This window comes from Carcharhinus amblyrhynchos, chromosome 5 (genome assembly GCF_965287045.1).
Source record: "Carcharhinus amblyrhynchos chromosome 5, sCarAmb.v2.hapA, whole genome shotgun sequence".
NCBI lineage: Eukaryota > Metazoa > Chordata > Chondrichthyes > Carcharhiniformes > Carcharhinidae > Carcharhinus > Carcharhinus amblyrhynchos.
The window spans coordinates 16,074,003-16,097,619 of NC_137328.1; the positions used below are offsets into that span (position 1 = coordinate 16,074,003).

At 41.1% G+C, this 23,617-nt stretch overlaps 1 protein-coding gene across 3 annotated transcripts in view; it reads left to right on the plus strand.

Moving 5' to 3' along the window:
* Positions 1-23,617, plus strand: part of LOC145342911 (lysine-specific demethylase 4C-like) — a 354,712-nt gene that overhangs the window by 18,436 nt on the left and 312,659 nt on the right. For all 3 annotated transcript variants that reach the window (XR_013886659.1, XM_080188495.1, XM_080188496.1), the window contains exon 2: positions 19,195-19,364. Coding sequence is in view for 2 of the 3 variants with exons in the window: in XM_080188495.1 (XP_080044621.1) it covers positions 19,221-19,364 (144 nt within the window). In the remaining variant the exon portion in view is untranslated. The remainder of the gene's footprint in view (positions 1-19,194; positions 19,365-23,617) is intronic.

Here is a 23,617-nt window from a genome sequence, read left to right on the forward strand (position 1 = left end):
CTCATGGATGCTCAGTTTGAGTTCCAGCAGGGCCACTAAGTATCTGACCTCATTACAGCTTTGATTAAAAGATAGACAACAGAACTGATCTCCAGAGCTGAGGTGCGAGTGACTACACAATATCAAGGCAGCATTTGACTGACGATGGCATCAATGGGCTGTAGCAAAACTGGAGTCAGTGTGAGGTAGGAAAAGCTCTCCATTAGTTGGAGTCATTCCAAGCACGGAGGAGAATGGTTGTTGGTGGTTAGTCAACTCAGTTCTGGGATATCATTGCAAGAGTTACTCAGGGTTGACTCCTTCGCCCAAACATCTCCAACTGATTTTGATTTGATTTATTGTCACATGAGTTAGTATACAGTGAAAAATATTGTTTCTTGTGCGCTATACAGACAAAGCATACTGTTCATAGAGAAGGAAACAAGAGAGTGCAGAATGTAGTGTTACAGTCATAGCTAGGGTGTAGAAAAAGATCAGCTTAATATAAGGTAGGTCCATTCAAAAGTCTAATGCAGCTGTTCTTCAGTTGGGTTGGTATGTGACCTTAGACTTGTATTTTTTTTCCCAATGGAAGAAGTGGAAGAGAGAATATCCAGGGTGTGTGGGGTCCTTAATTATGCTGGCTGCTTTGCCAATGGGAAGTGTAGACAGAGTCAATGAATGGGAGGCTGGTTTGCATGTTGGATTGAGCTTCATTCACGATCTTTTGAAATTTCTTGCGGTCTTAGGCAGAGCAGGAGCTATAACAAGCTGTGATACAAAGGAAAAAAAAATGCTTTCTATGGTGCATTTATGAAAGTTGGTGGGCGTCATAGCTGACATGCCAAATTTCCTTAGACTTCTGAGAAAGTAGAGACATTGGTGGGCTTTCTTAACTATAGTGTCAGCATAGGGGGATCTGGACACCTAAAAACTTGGTGCGTTTGACCATTTCTATTTCATCCCTGTTGATGTGGACGGGGCATGTTCTCCACTATGCTTTATGAAGTCGGTGACAATCTCCTTCATTTTGTTGACATTGAGGGAGAGATTATTGTCATTGCACCAGTTCAACACGTTCTCCAGCTCATTCCTGTATTCTGTCTCGTCATTGTTGGAGATCCGACCCATTACAGTGGTGTTGTCAGCAAACTTGAAAACTGAGTTAGAGGGGAATCTGGCCACACAGTCGCAGGTGTATGAGGAGTCTAGTAGGAACTGAGAACACAGCCTTGTAGAGCATCTGTGTTGAGGATGATCATGGAGGTGTCATTGCCTATCTTTACTGCTTGTGGTCTGTGGGTTAGGAAGTCCCGCTGCTCATCAATAATCTTCTATCCATCATAAGCTCAGAAGTGGGGATGTTCACTGGTGTTGTTCAACATCATTCATGACTCCTTCCATATATTGAAGCTGTAAGGGATGGTAGCGGTAGTGTAATTTTTGAGTCAAGCCATCTGGGGCGGAAACCATGACAGAACCGTTAGTGTAACCTGAGGGGTTAAACGCTAAGACCAGCAGATGATGAAACACACAGAAAAAGAAGAAAAAAAAACATGAGACTGGCAGGCGCCTGGGGTCTTCAGCATAGCCTAAAAGAGATTTACACCATATAAAATAAATGTGTAAGCAATTTACGGGACAATGAAAAAGAGTTAGCTGAATTGATGAGAGGTAAAACGATTTAAGCCTTAAAAGGGGTGATTGGATTAGAGTTAATGGGATGTCAACAAGGGAGGAGATCACTCAGTAAAGAGATTAAGAAGTGGTAACCAATAAAGAAAGGAGGGCTGTCCTATTGTTATCTAGAAAAATGTATATAAACTATGATTGTGTAAAGCAAGGTGTGTGTACCCACGGGACGGCACCCTTTCTTGCAAGATCGAATAAACCAATAGTTAGCTGAACTCATCCGTGTATTTGATTCAAGGGGGGGAATCATAAAGTGAGTATCTGACCGTTTCTCACAAAGCTTATCATATCCAAATGTGGCAAGATCTGGACAGTATCCAAGCTTGGGCTGACAAGTGGCAAGTAATATTTGTACCACATAAATGCCAGGCAGTTTTCTTCTGCAACAAGAGCCAGTCCAACCATATCCCCTTGATGTTCCATTGCATTACCGTTGGTGAATCCACCACTATCAACATTCTGGAGGTTACCATTGACCAGAAGCTCGACTGGACTAGCCATAAAAGTCCAAAGATGTGCAGCTTTGGTGGATTGTCTATGTAAGTTGACCCTTAGTGTCCAAAGGTGTGTAGGTTAGGTGGATTAGCAATAGTAAATCTGCTGAGTTATGGGGATAGGATGGAGGGGAGGGCCTGGGCGGTATGCTCTTTAGGAGAGTCAGTGCAGACCCGATGGGCCAAATAGTCTCCTTTTGCATTGCAGGGATTCTCCGATTTTATGATATAAATACTGTCACTACAAGAGCAGATCAGAGACTAGGAATCCTGTGGTGAGTAACTCACCTCCTGACACCCCAAAGCTTGTCCACAATCTACAGAGGTATGATGGAATGCTGTCCCTTTGCCCAGATGAGTGCAGCTCCAGCCAAACTCAAGAAGCTTGACACTATCCAGACAAAGCAGCCGTCCACAAACATTCTCTCCTTTCACTACTGACGTACAGTAGTAGCAACATGTACCGTCTACAAGATATACTGCAGGAATTCATCATCAAGGCTTCTTAGACTGTACCTTCCAAACATGTGGCCATCAGCATCAGCTGCCCTGGCCCTTCTAGATGGTAAGAGTGTCCATTAAGGGATTGGAATGCGTGAATAGCAGGACAAAGGGAAAAATAAAAATAAGAATATGAAGTAATAAAAATATCCAAATAAGATGAAGAGGAAATGAAATTAAATAAATAGAAATGGGTTGAAGGTGGAGGAGAGAGTTTATGTTCTGAAGTTGTTAAACTCGATATTCAGTCCGGAAGGATGATGAGGCACTGTTCTTCCAGTTTGCATTGGGATTCACTAAAACATTGCAAAAAGCCAAGAATGGACATATGGACAAGAGAGCAGGATGGTGTGTTGAAGTGGGAAGCGCAAGGAAGGTATGGTTCCTGCTTGTGGACAGACCAAAGGTGTTCTGCAACGCAGACTGGGTGTCTGCTTTGCAGAACATCTTTGATCTGTCTACAGGCAGGACCAATACTCTCCTTTTGCTTGCCACTTCAACACACCATCCTGCTCTCTTGTCCATATGTCAGTTCTTGGTCTTTTGCAATGTTCTAGTGAATCCCAGTAAAAATTGGAAGAACAGCACCTCATCATCCTCTCCAATACAGAGTAGACCACATCGGGGGGTAGCAAATGCAATATACCAGATTAAAGGAGGTGCATGTGAAGCACTGCTTCACCTGAAAATAGCATTTGGACCTGAGATGGTGAACAGGGAGGAGGTGAAGGGGCAAGGTTGTTGTAAGATGCAGCCTATGATTGCATGGGAAGATGCCATTAATGGTTGGTGAGGTTTTGGATATGATTGGAGGAGTGGACGAGTGTGTCCTGGAGAAAACGGACACAAAGGAAAGCTGGAGGTGTAAGATGATGAGATAGAAAAGTTCTTGGAGGTCCTGTTCAAGAGATGCTAAAGACCTGGGTGTTATTGGTTCTCGATTGAAAAGGAATTTTGGAGAGTTACACTATCATGACTGTCACAACCTGAGCAGGAGCGAGTTTGTAAAAGTGTGTCTTGTTGATGATAATCATACCTTTGTGCTATGGGGTAAAAGCTGTAGTTGGATAGGACCTCTCTGCATGAATAAAGAATGTGGAATTGTGTAGCCATGCAGTACCACATTGTGGAATATGGAATTGTATAGCTCTGTAGTACCAACACTATAGTTAAGAGAGCCCACCAACGCTTCTACTTTCTGAGAAGACTAAGGAAATTTGGCATGTCAGCTATGACTCTTGCCAACTTTTACAGATGCACCATAGAAAGCATTCTTTCTGGTTGTATCACAGCTTGGTATGTCTCCTGCTCTGCCCAAGACCACAAGAAACTACAAAAGGTTGTGAGTGTAGCCCAATCCATCATGCAAACCAGCCTCCCATCTATGACTCTGTCTACATTTCCCGCTGCCTCAGCAAAGTAGCCAGCATAATTAAGGACCCCATGCACCGCGGACATACTCTCTTCCACTTTCTTCCATTGGGAAAAAGATACAAAAATCTGAGGTCACATACCAACCAACTCAAGAACAGCTTCTTCCCTGCTGCTGTCAGATTTTTGAATGGAACTATCTTGCATTAAGTTGATCGTTCTCGATGACTGCAACATTACATTCTGCACTCTCTCATTTCCTTCTCTATGAATGGCATGTTTTGTCTGTATAGCACACAAGAAACAATATTTTTCAATGTTAATAAATGTGACAATAATAAATCAAAATCACATTTGTGTAGGAAGTGATGTTGGGTGCTTGTGGGTTGTTGTAAGATGCATTCTTGTTGCATCAACTATTTAAAGTGAAATTTGGCTTTTTATTTAAACTATTGTTCCCCTGTTTATGTTTAATATGCATTGGTTTTGATTCATGTTAAAATAAATCGTGTTGGTAATTTCTTAAATTGAAGGTCAGTTAATAAATTTGGTTATTTTGGTTTACGGTTCCCCGTACGGATCATAACAGGAAGGCTATTACTGAAGATGGTTGGGTCTCGGGCATGACCCTGGAGAGCTCTTGCAGCGAAGTCTTTGTGCTGAGATGGCGCTCCGACAATCAGAACCATCTTCCTTTTGTGTTAAGTGTGATTCCAGCCGTTGCAGAATTTTTGTTAGAAAATTGTAAGCTACAGTGCTGACACCAATCGTTGGCTCACTTTCCTTGAACATACTGGTTTCCAGCTGTTTCTGCCTGAAAGAAGCCATGAAGGGACAAGTTTGAAATTAATGTAAATAGTTAACTGTTCTCACTTTTTGATATAAATCAAAAAAAAGTTAACTGTTCTCACTTTTTGCGCTAAGTGCTGAGAACTGTCAACAGTATTGACACAATTGTTTCTTGCTTGCCTTATAAATGGCATTGCAATCTTTTATAACAATCACAGCTGCAAGGCGTACCAAAACCATTGTGAGATTTCTCCATACTATTAAGCACACGTTGCCTAACAAAGAATTTACATATTCATTGAACTGTGCAGGTTTTCATATTATCATGTTTTACATGCAGAATCTGGGCTTTTAATGTTTGCAGCAGAACACTTTTACAGCTATGGTAAAACGGTTATCAGCTAGTCCCTTGATGTAAAATCTGGACTTGCTTCTGTTAGTCATGGCACCAAACTGTACAGCTGAATGTGTCGTTTCCTGTCTGGCACAAACAAGTTGACTGCGCCAGATTTAAAATTTATTTGCATAATGTTCTGGTGTTTCTGACATGTTGCTTATCATAACCTGAGCAGCAGGACTGGAATGTCAGATGTTAGTAGCCAGTAAACTGTGTGCTTTCTGACATGTGTTGGATGGGGGTGAGAGAGCTCCTACAAAGCGAGGCATGTTGGTCATATGTTTTTCAGGTTTAAACACAGCAGCCTGCCTTTTCACTGCACCACACTTCAGGAAAGATATAGAAACCTTGAAGTGGTTAATGGCATAGATTAATCAGAATGATACCTGGACTTAAAAGGTTAAGTTATGAAGGACAATTCACATGAATTTAGCTTGTATTCTTCTGAGTCTAAATATTTCCAATGATAACAGTGAAACTATTTGCTATGGTGGGGGAATCTGAATCAATGATGGCAGCACGATGGCTCTGGTTAGCACTGCTGCCTCACAGCACTAGAGACTGGGTTCGATTCCGGCCTTGGGTGATTTTGTGGAGTTGCACATTCTCCTTCTGTCTGTGTGTGTTTCCTCTGGGTGCTGAGGTTGCCTCCCACAGTCCAAAGATATGCAGGTTAGGTGGATTACCCATGCTAAATTGCCCCTTAGTATCCAAAGATGTGTAGGGTAGGGGGATTTGCCATGGTAAATGTGCGAGTTTCTGGGTTAGGGCAGGAAGGTGGATCCGGGTAAGATGAACCTTGGAGAGTCGGTGCAGACTTGATGGGCTAAATGGCCACCTGCACTGTAAGGATTCTATGGTTTGATGGTATGGATTCTGAAATTAAAGCTAGGCCATTTGGGAATGAAATCTAGACAGCGTTTCACACAGGTGAGTGAAAATTTTCGGACCTCTTCTCCTTTCCATCATCCCCATAAAAGACTACCGTCACTGGGTCATTTTTAATTTTCAAAAAATGGTTTGATCATTTTTATTTGTTGAGAGTAATACGGAAGATGGATGAAGTTAGGCCAATTGAGTAGAGGTACAGAACATCATTGATATGGAACAGTTACTCTTGTTTGTCTACTTCCATTGTTAAACACCTAAGCTGCATTAATGAGCAATGGCAACATTTAATTGAGAAGGACTAATGAGCTCTGTCTGTGCTTGTTGCCTGCCCTGAGGCATATTAGATATGTTGATTTGTTATTTGATTCACTTCTCTTAGCTGTCCCAGAAACATTTAAAGTGTCCTCCCCTTTCAGTAAAACAAAATCCTCCTGGTTGCTAAACGCACTGAATTGATAACACTTTTCATTCTTTTGCTTCAAGACTTGGTCTCCATTGTTGTTCACTTGCTGGTCTGCCACAGCCCACTCTCTTGGCTGATACTTGATTCCTGCCCCCTCACTTACTCTACTTAATTGTCGACATTGCTAGTGTATCCTGCTGATATATTTGTGAAAATTATCAAAGTATAGATGCTCTGAAGTTTTTAGCTTTTGATCTCTACATTTCCTGGGCCCTGTGGACTGGGTAGAAGCTGTTTCTTCAGAATTTAAGCAATCAAAGAGCATTTATTTTCTATAGAAGGAGCAGGCTTTTTGCACCTTACTGGCTTTAATGGTTTTACAGAGATGAGGTTGGACACCTGTGCTGTTCACAGTACACCAAGAAGAGCAGAAATTAGGCAAGGCGAAAGCCACATTCTGTACATTTAATTCTGCTGCTTCTAACAGTGGTACATTATTTATACTTTTTCATGAATGCACATAACTTACACGAGTGCCTACTTTTGCATCTCTGTAACATTGCTGAACTCTATCTTTGCCTCACTTCATCTGGCTAACAAAGGCACTTACATTAGACTACTATTTATTGATAACAGCTCAGCCTTCGACACCATTATCCCTACAAAACATATCTCCAAACTCAGTGGCCTAGAGCTTGGCCCCTCCCCCTGTGACTGGATCTTAGGCTTCCTTACCCACAGACGGCAATCAGTAAGAATAGGCAATGACACCGCCTCCATGACTATCCTCAATACCAGTGCCCTGCAAAGCTGTATCCTCAGCCTCTTACTATATTCCTTTATACACTTTTATGAGTCTGTGGCCAAATTCCCCTCCAATTCCATTTTTTTTGTTTACTGACGACACCAGCATTGTGTTTGAATGTCAAATGATGAGATGGAGTACAGGAAAGAGAGAATCTAATAAAATGATGCAGTGATAATAATCTCTTCCTCAACATCAGCAAAATGAACGAGACAGTCATCGACTTCAGGAAGCGTAGTGGAGGACATCAACGGGGATGAAGTGGAAATAGTTGAGAGCTTCGAGTTCCTATCTGTCCAGATCACCAACAAGATGTCCTGGTCCCTCCATGCTGACACTATAGATAAAAAAAGACCGCCAATGCCCCGACCTTATCAGGAGACGAAGGAAATTTGGCATGTCCGCTACAATTCTCATCAATTTTTACAGATGCACCATAGAAAGCATCCATTCTGGATATATTACAGCTTGGAATGGCTCCTACTCTGACCAAGACCACAAGAAATTACAAAGGTTCTGAACGTAGCCCAGTCCATCATGCAAACCAGCGTCCTGTCCATTGACTTTGTCTACACTTCCCACTGCCTCAGAAGAACAGCCAAAATGATCAGGGACCCCACTCACCATGGACAAACTCTCTTCCACCTTCTTTTGTCAGGAAAAAGATACAAAAGTCTGAGATCATGTACCGTCCAACTTGAGAACAGCTTCTTCCCTGCTGCTAGCAGACCTTTGAATGGATTTGCCTTACACTATGTTGATCTTTCGCTACATGCTAGCTATGACTGTAATACTATGTCTTGCACCCTCTCTTTTCCTTCTACCCTATATACTCTATGAATGGTATACTTTTCACTGTATATCAGTACATGTGACAATAATAAATCAAATCAAAATCTGTACTTTCCATACATGCTTTTGTTGTCTTTAGCCTTGGCTATTCAAACACTCACCTGGGTAATTTCTCATCTTTCATACACCTGAACACATCTACATTTCTGCTGCTTGTATCCTAACTCGCACCATGTTCTGTTCCACTGCTATCCTCACGTTGACTTTTGGTTTCGAAGTGCCTCAATTTTTAAATTTTCATCTTTGTTTTCACTTATCCATTGATGGTCTCACCTGTCCCTACCTCTGTAATCACCCCTCTAAACCTTGGAGGTATATGTTTTCCTTCAGTTCTGGCCTCTCTGACACCACCACTTTAATGTAGGCTGCCTGAAATCTCTGTCCCTTGACCCCTCCCATCTCATTTAGGATGCTTCTTTGGCTAAGCTTTTGGTTATCTGTGCTAACATCTCTTTCCATGATTCATTGTCAAATATTGTTTGATAATGCTCATGTGACGCACCTTGGGATGTTTCACTATATTAACAGTGCTATATATAAGGGATCACATAGCAGTAACAGTATTGTACAAGTAAGCACTGCCATAAAAAAGAGCACTGCCATAAAACCTTCAGTTGCAAATGCACCAGTAGATCATACAGTTGTAATCCTAATTCTTGTACTAATTTCCAGAGCTCGTGTCAGGTGATGCATTAGGAATGAAGTGCATTTCCTAAAGGAATGAGGTGAAGCTTGTTGGAAAAATTGCTCAGTTCATCATTTTTATGTTTTCATTGCCACCATTCCAGAAAAGATAAAATTAAAGTTAGAGTTTATTTATTAGTCACAAGGTGTACATTTAACACTGCAATGAAGTAACTGTGAAATTCCCTGAGTCACCACAGTCTGGTGTCTGTTCGGGCCAATGCACCTAATCAGCTCGTCTTTCAGAATGTTGGAGGAAACCCATGCAGACACGGGGAGAACGTGCAAACTCCACACAGTCAGTGAATCAAGCCGGGAACTGAACCCGGGTCTCTGTCACTGTGAGACAGCAGTGCTAACCACTGTGCTACTGTGCCGTCCCTGTCTTCCCTAACCTTTTTAGTAAAAGAAACAGAAACAGGAGTGTGCTTAGGGAGTAAGTAAACATAATATAGCCAGTGATACCAGCGAAATAATGAAGCAAGACTTGCAGTACATGAATAATCCATACTGTTTGAGTGTGTCACAGAAAAAACACTAGTTTTCATATTGGGCAGTATTTTCTTAATATCATCTTTGGGAGTTGGCAGTATAGCTTTTTTTCCAAATGTCTTTCTAATTGTAATTGTGAAATGTGTGTCAAGAATGCATGATACTTTGCATGGTAAGCTGGTAAGATATCTGTCAGTGATACTGCAATCAGCTGTTGGAAATTATGCTGAGTTGCAGGGGGTTGGTTATCATTTTAGTTTCTACCTCTCCACCCCCAGCTTCTGGTGAATTACTGTTTAAGACTGCAGTTTTCCAGACGCCATGTTTTATCATTGTGATGGAAAGCATCATTGAAATAAATGGGGAATGTCCGTGGTATGCACTTTTATTAAAACTTAAGTGAAAAACCAATCTCTATTATATATTTCACAGCAGAAGTCAATCCAGGTTTTCAACAGAAAAATTACAAAAGACGTGGTCTTTTTAAGGCATTCCAGCATCAATTATGATCCTCAACATAAAAGTATCTGTTCATACTGATGCACTTTTTTTCCTTATTTGTGGTTTGTTATTCCTTGGTGTAATCCCTACTCAACCCCTTCGCTTAAAAATGCTGATTGTTGCTGGGTTATAGCTCCACATTCATTGGAAGTCCTGTGATACCTCGTCCAGTTAGTTGCTCATCATGTATGAGTCTGAACAGATTGTGAGCAGGTGTTGCTAGATACAAGTCAGCAAGAGGAATCGGCAGTAATGTTTCTCTTTACCCCATTCCTACTCTGGCCCAAATATGGAAATCAGAAAAGTCCGTACAGAGCAGGGATTGAACCTTGGAGTTCAACTTTGACTTGTGTGGCTTTATTCTATCCTGGATAGTGTCCTTACCTACCAAGCTGCTGGGGAAGTGGTAAAAAATTACTTCTTGTTATGAGTGTATTTTAAGTTGAGCTATATCTTATAATAGAGATTGCTTTGCATATAATCGTATCCTATCATAAATAGTGGTGATGTTGGCGTAGTGGTAGTACCACTGATTAGTAATCCAGAGACCCAGGCTAATACTCTGGGACATGGGTTCAAATTTCACTGTGGCAGCTCACAGAATTTGAATGCAACTAATAAATCTGATATATAAAGTAAGTTTCCGTAATGGTGACTATGAAACCATCATTGATTGCTGTAAAAGCCCATCTGGTTCATGAATGTCCTTCAGGGAAATAAACCTGCCATCCTTGCACGGTCTGGCCTATGTGTGACTTCAGACTAACAGCAACGTGTTTGACGATTAACTACTCTCTGAAAAGGCCTGAGTTCAAGGACGATTAGAGATGGGCAACAAATTCTGGTGTTGTCTGTAACGTCCATATCCCATGAAAGAGCAAAAAGAAATAGCAGATAAATAAACAAGCTGCAATGTTTTGGCCCTTCTGTTCAAAGCATATAAGGAATGAAAGGAAACAGAAAAAAAGTCTCAGAAAAAAAATCACTGATATTTCTCTTTTAAGGCAGTTAAGTATGCGTGACTGCCAGTGTATTAATACATACTACTGTCCTTGGATCACTGATGATGGGATATCTAAGAGGCAGACTACCATGCCACCAAACACCTCCCTGTCTATGACGTTCACCATGGCGCAGTAACTCTTTCTGGAATTATTTTCCTACAATCTAAGGAAGTGAGATGCGGCTTTCTCCGCATGAGTTCCCTTAGGCTGCTGCCCAAGACCTATCTGTTGAATTGAAGTAGAGAAACATTGAGGTGTTCTTCTTGCCTTGCTGTGTTCCATTAATTCCTATGCCTCATTCCACAGTTGGCTGCTCACCAAGTCAATTTTGTTACTGATTTTTCTTTGCCATGAGTGTTTTAGAAAAGGCTTTCCAAGGAAGTCAGAAAGCATACCAATAATCTTTTCTATCTTCAGCAAGCAAAAGGAATGTTATGTTTGTATAAACATTGATAGATAACTGCTGATTGACAAAATTTAATTTTGAGTTCAAAGAGAAGGATTTGCTGACATTCTGGATGACAGTTAACTTGGTTACCACTGTCTTTAAGGCTCTTTAGCTATATATATGTTGAATAGCTAAGCATGTAGCCCCTGAAAGCTCGTGGTTGATACTATTGTGGTTCACCTCTGGAATAATGGAGTGGTACTGTAATTGACTCAGTACCTCTAGATTAGGAGCAATAAAATTATTCAGGGTTCCCATTCCTGACTGTTGCTTAGAAATGTCTACTGCTTACATTTTGGGTGAGGACAGGATTAGGTTTTGTTGTTTGACCCATTACAGTGGTTTAGCTTGCTATATTTGCTGTTTGTGTTTTTGTATGAATAATAGTCCTGTGGGTGAAGTTGATGCCTGTAACTGTCGCCCCTGGCAAAAGTCAACATTTTCTGGGAGCTGAAGGCAGAAATAGGCATGAGAAGAATAAAAGGGAAAATTAAGTAATCTTCGCCTTCGTTGTAACTTCCACCACCCTGACATGTACACAAAACTTGAAGAGAGAGTCTATATTAGGCTAGGACTGTGGTACTGTCATCATTCCTTGCTGCTTTTCAATCTCAATAAGTTGTCAATCTTTTTACTAAACATGTAAACACTTGATCTGGAAGATGGAGCATTTTGGGAAGGGGGCAGTAAATAGAGTAATTGTTGGACTCCTGACCTAGTGGGCAGCATGTCTTTGCAGATCCATGTTTGTTTTTAAAATCAGCAGGTGGGGGAATGTGAATTCTCTCATCATGAGTTAATAGGTTCTATTACTCAGCATTTAATAACATTTTTCCATATTTAGAAACATAGAAACCAGAAGCAGGAGTAGGCCATTCAGCTCTTCGAGCCTACTATTGACAGTTGAAATGCTTCAGCCCAGGCAACATCTTGGTGAATCTCCTTTGCACCTTCTCTACTGCAGTCACTTCCTTCCTATAGTATGGCGACCAGAACTGTACACAGTACTTCAGATGTGGTCTAACCAGCATTTTATACAGCTCCATCATAACTTTCCTGCCTTGGTTAATAAAGACAAGCATCCCATATACATGTGCTGCTATCTTCAGAGATTTGTTGTCATGCGCACCAATGTTCCTCAAATGCTCTGCACTTCCTAGGATTCAACTATTCATTGGATATTACCTTGCTTTGTTAGCAAGGTGACTTCTTGCAAGCTGTCCTCGGTATACCCTCTAATTCTATCTTTTACTCTTGTTTTATGCTCTTAAAACTTAACTCTAACTTCTTCAAACTTTCTAATAATGTTCCCTGCTATTTTGAACCCTTGGTATCTGCAATAAGCTTCCTATCTTCTCCTTATTCAACTCTGAATATCCCTTGACATCCAGGGTTATGGAGTCATAGATTCTCTAGCCTTGTTGCTCCCACCCTTCATTTTCACAGGAACATGTTGGCCCTGTGTTTTGTCTCTTTTTGAATGAATCCTACTACTTTGATGTAGATTTTTTGGTAAGTAGATGTTTCCACGTAAGTTTGACCAGATTCTGTCTTTCCTATTGGGTAGACACAGTAAAAAGTCTGACAACACCAGGTTTTAGTCCAACCTATTTATTTGATAATATACTCACAAGCTTTCGAGGGACACCCTCTTCGTCAGGTGAATGGAGAGTTCTGGCCTCAGACAGAGCATATAAAGCACAGACAGTTTAGAGATTACTGATTAGAATGCGAATCTTTACACCTAACCTGCTGTTCAAGACCTGAAGTGGCTGATAATGTGAGTGGAAGGAGCACTGATCACAGTTTAAAGAGATGTGTATTATCTCCAGACAGTACAGTAAGTGAGGTTTTGCAAACCCAGGCAAGTCACGGGGGTTACAGATAGTGCGACATGAACCCAAGATCCCTGTTGAGACCGTCCTCATGTGTGCGGAACTTGGCTATCAGTCTCTGTTCAGCGACTCTGCGCTGGTCTGCATGGTCTCCCCAATGTACCATGGGGAGACCATGCAGACGCTACGACAACGGATGAATGAACATCGCTCGACAGTCACCAGGCAAGACTGTTCCCTTCCTGTTGGCGAACACTTCAGTGGTCACGGGCATTCAGCCTCTGACCTTCGGGTAAGCATTCCCCAAGGCGGCCTTCATGACACACGACAGCGCAGAGTCGCTGAACAGAGACTGATAGCCAAGTTCCGCACACATGAGGACGGTCTCAACAGGGATCTTGGGTTCATGTCGCACTATCTGTAACCCCCGTGACTTGCCTGGGTTTGCAAAACCTCACTTACTGTACTGTCTGGAGACAATACACATCTCTTTAAACTGTGATCAGTGCTCCTTCCACTCACATTATCAGCCACTTCAGGTCTTGAACAGCAGGTTAGGTGTAAAGATTCGCATTCTAATCAGTAATCTCTAAACTGTCTGTGCTTTATATGCTCTGTCTGAGGCCAGAACTCTCCATTCATCTGACGAAGAGGGTGTCCCTCGAAAGCTTGTGAGTATATTATCAAATAAATAGGTTGGACTAAAACCTGGTGTTGTCAGACTTTTTACTGTGTTTACGCCAGTCCAACGCCGGCATACCCACATCATTTCCTATTGGGGGCAGATGTTTGTGAGCAAATCAACATCTGGCATGTGGGAGGCTTTCAAGTGTAAGTTGATAGTGATTCAGGACCGACACATTCCTGTAAGGATGGAGAATAAATATGGCAAGTTTTGGGAACTTTGGATAATGAGAAATATTGTGAACCTAGTCAAAGAAAAAGGAAGCATTTGTCAAAGCTGGGAGGTTGGGAACACACGAAGCAAATGTGGAATACAAGGAAAGTAGAAATAAACTTAAGCAAGGAGTGAGAAGTGCTAAAAGGGGTCATGAAAAAGTATTGGCCAGCAGGATTAAGGATGTGGAGACTTCAGAGAGGGTACAGAAAAGATTTACCAGAATGTTGCCTGGTATAGAGGGCATTCGCTATGAGGAGAGGTTGGAAAAACTTGGTTTGTTCTCACTGGAGTGACAGAGGTTGAGGGAAGATCTGATAGAAGTCTACAAGATTATGAGAGGCATGGACGGAGTGGATAGTTAGTAGCTTTTCCCCAGGGTGGAAGAGTCAGTTACTAGTGGGCATAGATTTAAGGTGCAAGAGACAAGGTTTAAAGGAGATGTATGAGGCAGATTTCCACACAGATAAGTGGGTACCTGGAACTCATTGCCGGGGGATGTATTGGAAGTGGATACGGTAGTGATTTTTAAGGGGCATCTTGACAAGTACATGAATAGGATGAAAATAGAAGGATATGGTCCCCAGAAGGATAGGGGTTTTAGTTAAGTTGGGCAGCATGGTTGGTGCAGGCTTGGAGGGCCAAAGGGCCTGTTCCTGTGTTGTAGTTTTCTTTGTTCTAAAATCAGCCTTCCCCCAATCCAGAACTTTAACTTCCTGTCTATCTTTGTTCCTTTCCATAACTATCTTAAATCCTACTGAACAATGGTCACTTTCACTAAAATACTTCTCCACTGAAACCTCTGCCACTTGCACAGTTTCATTCCCCAAAAGTAGGTCCAGCACTTCTCCCTCTCCTGTAGGACTTTCTACCTATTGGCATAAAAAGCTCTCCTGGATGCATTTTAACAATTCTGCCCCCTCTAAGCCTATCATACTTTGATTATCCATTTAACATTGGGGAAGTTGAAATCCCCTTGTGTTATTACTCTATTCTAAAATTCTGAGATTTGCCGATATATTTGCCCTTCTATTTCTCCCTGACTGTTTAGGGAGCCTTTGCTACTCTCCTAGCAATGTGATTGTCCTCTTTTTGTTTTGAATTTCTATCTATGTGGCCTCATTTGAGGATCCTTCTAAGACATCATCCTCCCTTACTGCAGAAGTTGACTTCTTGATCGATATTGTGAACCATCTCTTCTTTTACACCCCTCCAACTCACCTGAAGTGTTTATAGACCAGAATATTGAGCTGCCTGTCCTGTCCCTCCCTCAATCATGTCTCTGTGATAACAATAGTATCATATTCCCATGCGTTAACTCCCTCAACTTACCTGCCTTACTCCTTGCATTAAAATAAATGCCATCAAGCCTTGCCACACTATTCCCTTGTGCCTTACCTTGTCTATAATCAGTCTGCCTTACAATGTGGGGAATACAGGACTGAAGGCATGACCACAAGTAGTGACATGAGGTGAGGGGATGAGTTAAGGATGGAGGAAAGCAGGAAAATGAAGGGATTTAATATGAAGTCAGTTATGGGGATGGGTGTAGTGTTGGGCAGTAGACATTTATTAGATGAACTGAAATGCAGGAAAAATGCAGAGCCCAGCCAGGTGAATGCTGAAATAATCCAGCTCGAGGTATCAAAGAAGTGGATGAAAGTTTGGCTGGTCTGGTTCAGAGTGAAATGAGGATGATTGTGAATGGTGTAACAGCTGGTGCACTCATGTGATTAGCTGACCCATGTGAAAGTCGTATGACAAAATGGGTTGATTTCTTCTTTTGATAGAATAAATTCTAACTTAAAGATGTGATCACAGTAAATTTCTGGAGGCATCCACTATTTTGGAAGTTGTAACCAACATGAATAATTGGTCAAATCTATCAGCTTGTTAACTGGAAAATGCATCTGCATCTCTTCATTTCTCAGGATTTCTTTTTAAATGTAAATGTTAAAACTTTAGTCAAACATTGACAGATTGTAGTGAAACTATGTTCTTTGAATCTGGAACATTAGCAAAATCATTATGTATAAAAACCCAACTAAAAATAAAAGTATTCCTTTGACCTATGCCTTGATTCCTTTGAAGATGTTAATTTGCCCTGTTCCTCCTGGTATAATGAGCTCAGCACAGACTAATATCCTGCCTGAGTTTAGCCACTTCTGCATAAATCTTGGGTTGAATACGGAATGCTTCTTTTGTTATTGATTGGGAACAAGCATTTATTTTATTATAGTATCTGCTTTAATTCATTCTCCACAGCTATAGGGAGCAACAATTTTCACTTTCCTACATCTGCCTGTAGTATCACCTGAATGCCATAAACTGAAATTCTAAATTAAACATTAAGTTTGCACAAAATTGCATATCTACTGCTTTAACTAAATACGTGTGCAGTAGACAATACAATAAGCATTAATACAAATCCTTCTACCAATTTAGTGTTGGAAATTTGAACTAATAAGTATAACACATGTGGCTTTTTGCCTGGTAACATGCACTTTGATTTGGTAATAGCTATGACTAGGTCAAATATTGGAACAGAAATAGTGATGCCAGTGGCAACTGATCAACTCTGAACTTAGTCATGGAAGGAGACTTCCAGGAGGTGAGCAGAACTGCTTTGAAGACATTCTCAAAACATGCCCAAAGTGAAACATCTCCGCCAAGTCGTGGGAGTTTCTGGCTTGTGATAGCCCAAAGTGGAAAAGGTTCCTTTCAGAAGGTACCATGAGACACTTTGTTGGGAACACATAGGTGAAGTCAAAGTGTCACGGAGAGTACACAAGCCACCAAACAACTGGTCTATCTGACCCTTCAAGCATTACCTGTCCTGCACGTGGCAGAATCTGCAAATCGTATATTAAAATCTCAGAACCCATCGAACTGAAGTGGAAACAAATCATCCTCGAGATGGGGGGACACCCCACGAAGCAGATGATCTGTTGATGATAGTGACCATAACATGATGAAATTTGCCATGGACACAGGATAAATCATTATGTCTGATGTCCAATTTGAAAAACTGACAATCAAGGCATTATTTGAAAAGCTTGAACAAATTGAGTACACTAGTACTTAGAAGGATGTTCATTTGAAAGTAAATTGAGTATCTGTAAGTATGTACTATTGCAGAAATAGTATATACCAAGGACTAGTAAACACAAACTTTGATTTGATTTATTATTGTCACATGTATTAGTGTACAGTGAAAAGTATCACTTCTTGCGCGTTATATAAAGCATACTGTTCATAAAGAAGGAAAACGAGAGTGCAGAATGTAGTGTTAATCAGACTGAACAAATATTATCATAAATAGACTAATGAGGTAATATGCAACAAATTTTGAGGAATAAATGAGCTTTACGAAAGCTGCAGACAAGGAACGATGATAAACCACTGGGGAAAAAAAAATTACATCAACCTCCTGAAAATGTGGTCGAGGGGTAAAGAGGAAACAAGCGACTAGGCTAACGTTTAAAAGCCAATTGCTATGGTTAAAAATAGGAGCGGAAATAGACAAAGTACTGGAAACTTTTAGCAGTATCATTGAAAAGATACAGAGTTAATGGTTGCGATTCTCCACCAAAAAAGCGAGGTACTACCACCAGCAGGAAAACTGGAATGTTTCCCTGCAAGTGTTGGCAGTTCTTGCCAGATGGTATTCAACCACCTTTTGTGGGAGAAAAGAAATGTAATCACTGTTACAATGAGGACTGTTGTAATGTGGAAATGTTTAAAACACCCAGGACTCCTCACATTGGAAGGAGGTGAGGTGAATGAGAGGGAGATAAATTAAGTATAATATTTTCAAGTTATTGTTTCAACTTAAATCCTGACTGCAAGCAAAGGGACACTAGATGCAGTCGGGTAAATTGGAAATGCAGAATTATTGTCAGGAGGCATTTCAGGCAAAGTGATAAATCCCTAAAATTCTCTTATGGATTGGGTGATAGCAGACAATCTGTTACTGTATATGGAATGTATGCTGTGATTGGGAGATCCATGGCTGCTATGTCACGTTCATCTTAGCAGGTGAGGAATCTCCTCAATTATTTTTATTCTTTCATGGATTGTTGGCATCGCTGGCAAGGCTGGCATTTGTTGCCTATTCCTAATTGCTGTTGAACTGAGTGGCTTGCTGGGCTATATCAGAGGGCAGTCAAGACTCAAACACATTGTGGGTCTGAACCGGATAACAGATTTCCTTCCCTGAAATACATTAATTATTTCATTCCTTCACCAAAATTTTCAACCTTGGAGGGGTCAATAGTCAAGGGACATAGATTTAAGGTAAGGGGCAGGAAATTTGAGGAAAATGTTTTCACTCAGAGGATGGTGGAAATCTGGAGCTCATTGCCTGAAAGGGCAGTAGAGGCAGGAAGCCGCACAACATTTAAGCATTTAAACGAGCATTTGAAATGCCATAGCATACAGGGTTATGGATCACGTGCTGGAAAATGGGATTAGAAAAGATAGGTACTAGATAGTCGGTGTAGACACGATGGGCTGAAGGGCTTCTTGTTGTGCTGTAAATTGTGTGACTCAATGACAGTGAACCAGATGTGATTTTACAATGATCATTGATGGTTTCATGATCGCCATTACTGAACTTAGTTTTATATTCCAGATTTGTTAACTGAATTTAAATTCCACCATCTGGGATTTGAACCTTTGTCCCAGATCATTAGTCTGGGTCTCTGAGGTACTAGTCCAGTGATATTACCATTATGTTACCATCTCCCCACAATCACCAGAGACCTTGGGAAAATAGATTGAGGCTTGTTGAGTGTAAATAAAAGCACTGTTCAACACAATTTGTTTTTTCTTCCCCTTTTCAATGCAGTTGAAATGCTGTTGAAACAAGACAAGGTTATTGCTTTAACAGCTGTTTTCCTCCTCACTGAAGCTAGACTCTCAACTCACTGTCCTGATGACTGTGGCATCTATTTTGCTTTTGCTACTTCAACCAAAACTGAAATGTAGTATTTTTGGTTGCCAATCTGTGTGTATCCTGCATGTATAATTTATAATATTGATTAAAATCTTGATCCAGAATTGTGGGGCAAATGACTACTACATGCATAATCCAGTATAGGGGGTGATCTGCGTCTATACTCTGTTAAATAGTAAAAAAAATGCATTTTTATCTTAGGTGGAAGAATACATGTTTTTGTCATCATGGCTACAGAGGAATCGGGGTCTTTATCAAAATCTTCATGTAAAATCATGACTTTCCAACCCACAATGGAAGAGTTCAAGAATTTTTCGAAGTACGTTGCGTACATGGAGTCTCAGGGTGCACATAGAGCTGGCCTTGCAAAGGTAAGATATAAATTATCATTTGTGTACCTTGAATAGATGTTTGGTATTGGATTCAGGTTGAATAGACTATCACTCATGTTATTGTTGAATGGATACTGTGATAACCCCCATGATCTGCATGGGGAATCACTAATTGACCTCTGAGTTGGGCTTCTTGAATACAAGCTCCCTGGGATTAATAATTAGCTAACAAGGTGGAGCTCATAAACCAAGCCCTATAGAAAGCAAGTCCTTTATCCTTTTGGTCCCAGTCCGTTATGTTCACCACAGGCTTGTGGTTATGTTAAGTTTCATTTAGTGCAATAAAAGCACGGTTCATTCACAACTGACTCCTGGAGTTATTATAGGTACAAAACAGGAGATGACCATTTGGCTCATCCATTCTGCACTGGCTCTGTAACCTGCAATTAGTTTCTCTTCAGGTAATTGTCCATTTCCCATTAAAAATCATGATTGAATCTGTCTCCACCACACACGGGCAGCGTATTCCAAATCTAACCATACATTACAATCTTTTTTCCTCACGTTGCATTGATTCTGTTGCCAATCATCTTAAATCTGTGTCTTCTGGCACTTGACTGTTCTGCCAATGGGAACAGTTTCTCTCAAAATTTTGAAAACTTCAATCAAATTTCTCAAAGGAGAACAACCACAGTTTCTTCCATCTAGCCATGTAACTGAAGTCACTCATCCCTGGAGACATTCAAGTAATTTTTTACATCTTTTCTAAAGCCTTAATACCCTTTCCAAAGTGTGGTGTGCAGAATTGGACGCAATACTCCAGTTGAGATCGAACTTGTGATTAATAAAGTGTTCTTCATACTATTCTTTGTGTACGTTTATACCAGATCTCTCTGTTCCTGTACCCCCCGCCTTGGAATTGCACCCTCTATTTCATATTATTACTCCTTGTTCTTCTTACCAAATGTGTCCTATCATACTTCTGCATTAAATTTCATCTGCTATGTGTCTGACCATTCCATTAACCTATCTATATACTCTTTAAGTCAAACTATCTTCCTTACACTTTACAATAGTTTCAAGTTTTGAAACCTGCAAATTTTGAAATTATGCTCTTTACACCCAAGTCTAGATCATTAATATATGTTTAAAAAAAAATCCTAGCCAGGGAGATTAGCTTGGTAAATGTGTGGGATATCCGGAATAGGGCCTGGGTGGGATTGTGATCAATACAAACTTGATGGGCCGAATGGCCACCTTCTGCACTGTAGAGATTCTATGATTGTATGATGATACTAATGCCTAGGGAACTTAAGTTTATGCAGGAACCAGATGACACAACTTTGAGGTGATAGGCAAAAGAAACAACAATAAATTGAGGAAAATAAATTTTACTCAGGGAGTGGTTAGGATCTGGAATGCTGTGCCTGAGAGTGGTGGAGTTAGCTTCTACTGTAGCTATCAAAAGGTAATTGTGTAAGCATTGGGAAACAATTTACAGGGTGACAGGAAAAGGCAGAAGAGTGGGACTTAGTGAGTTATTCTTACGGTGAGCAGGTAGGGACATGTTGGGCTGAATGGCCTCATGTGCCTGAATTTTATAATCCTACGCCCTTATCCAATCTGAAAATCAGTTGTTAAACATATTCTCTTTCCTGCCTCTCAGCTATTGCTGTGCCTGTGCTGCCACTGTTTCTTTTATTCCATGAACTTCAACTTGTTGGCAATATGTGACACTTTATTAGATGCCTTTTTGAAATCCATGTATGTCACATCAATCGCATAATACTCATCAACTCAGTTGTTTCATTAAAATCTTAATCAAGCTAGTTGAGCACAACCTGCTTTAACAAATCCATGCTCGCTTTCTTTAATTAATTCACACCTTTCCCAATGACTGGCTTTGTCCCTGATTAACATCTTTAAAAACTTTCTTGAAAGTCGAAGTTAAATTGACTGCTCTATAGAATCGTAGAATCCCTACGGCGCAGAAGGAGGCCATTCGGCTATCGAGTCTGCACTGACCACAACCCCATCCAGGCCGGCCCTACTTTGTAACCCCACATGTTTACCCTGTTAATTCCCTTGACACCAGGATCAATTTAGCATGCTAATCAACCTAACCTGCACATCTTTGGAGTAACAAGGGAGAGAGTAGGGCCTCTTAAGGATCAACAAGGTTATCTATGTGCAGATCCACAAGAGATCCTAAATGAATATTTCACATCAGTATTTACTGTTGAGAAAAGCATGGATGTTAGGGAACTTGGGGAAATAAATAGTGACATACTGAGGAATGTACATATTACAAAGAAGGGGATGCTGGAAGTCTTAAAGCGCGTCAAGGTAGATAAATCCCTGGGACCTGATGAAGTGTGTCCCGAAACGTTGCGGGAGGCTAGGAAGGAAATTGTGGGCCCCCGGCTGAGATATTTGAATCAGCGATAGTCACAGGCGAGGTACCTGAAGATTGGAGAGTGGCAAATGTGCCTTTGTTTAAAAAGGGCTGCAAGGAAAAGCCTGGAACTACAGACCAGTGAGCATCACATCTGTGATGGTTAAATTGTTGGAAGATACTTTGCGACAGAGTGGTGAAGAAGGCATTTGGCATGCTTGGTTTCATTGGTCAGAATATTGAATACAGGAATTAGGATGGCTTGTTGAAGTTGTACACGACATTGGTAAGGCCACACTTGGAATACTGTGTGCAGTTCTGGTCACCCTATTATAGAAAGGATGTTAAACTAGAAAGAGTGTAGAAAAGATTTACTAGGATGCTACCAGGACTTGATGGTTTGAGTTATAAGCAGAGGCTGGATAGACTGGGACTTTTTCTCTGGAACGTAGGAGGCTGAGCGATGATCTTATAGAGATCTATAAAATAATGAGGGGCGCAGATCAGCTAGATAGTCAATATTTTTTCCCAAAGGCAGGGGAGTCTAAAACTAGAGGGCATAGGTTTAAGGTGAGAGGGGAGAGATGCAAAAATGTCCAAAGGGGCAATTTTCACACAGAGGGTGGCGAGTGTGTGGAACAAGTGCCAGAGGTAATAGTAGAGGTGGGAACAATTTTGTCCTTTAAAAAGCACTTAGATAGTTACATGGGTACAATGGGTATAGAGGGATGGGCCAAATGCGGGCAATTAGGATTAGCTTAGGGGCTTAAAAAAAGGGCAGCGTGAACAAGTTAGGCTGAAGGACCTATTTCCATGCTGTAAATCTCTCTGACTCTATGACATGAGGCTGGCAATAAACTCGGATCCTGGGCAGTGAAGTAGCTATCTACCAGGCCATCGAGCCACTTTTGATAACTTAGGTGACATCTTTTTTAGTAAACACAGAAGCGCTCAATGCTCGTATAGTACCTCAGCTATGCCCTTACATGGATTCCTATCTTGTTGCCTAATTGGCTCCAATCCTTCTCTTGCTTTTTTATTATTTGTGTGCCAAGAGAAGATTTTTGGATTATTTTTTCTGTTAGCTGCTTGTCTCTTCTCACATTCTCTCCTTGATTCTTTTATTTCCTTTTTCACTTTTGTTCTGAACCTTCTACGTTCAGCATGGTTCTGACTCGAATTGTCAATCTGACATCTTTCAAATGCCATGCACAATCACTTTCCCTGCTTATTCTTGCTACTTCATCATCTACGTATGGTGGTGCCTAGACGTAGCAACACCGGCAAATTTCTGCTCCCCAGACCTAGGAAACCTGACGCTAAAATGCCTTCCCTACTACCTTCTGTGAGGGTTCACCAACATTTTCCTGATGGCAGTTTACATCCCACCCCATGCGGACGTGAAGATCGTGCTGGATGGAATATACACCACTACAAATCGCCTTGAGTCGAAACACGCCGAAGCCTTGTTCATCGTGGCCGGGGACTTCAATCAAGCCAAGCTCAAGAGCGTACTACCAAGTTACCACCAATACATCTTTTGTTCTACCAGAGGCCCAAACATCCTAGACCACTGCTACACAAATATCAAACATGCCTACTGCGCTATAGCCCGCCCACACTTTGGCAAATCAGACCACAAGGCTGTGCTCCTGCTCTCGGCTTACAAGCAAAAATTGAAGCAGGAGAATCCATCAAAGAGTCGTGCAATGTTGGTCTGAGGAATCGGATGATCTCCTATGGGACTGCTTGGAGTCAGTGCATTGGTCAGTATTCAAAAATTCTGCAACCAGCCTGAACGAGTACGCCACTACAGTAACTGACTTCATTAGTAAGTATGTAGAAGACTGTGTGCCGAAGAAGCAAATTCGCATGTTCCCCAACCAGAAATCATGGA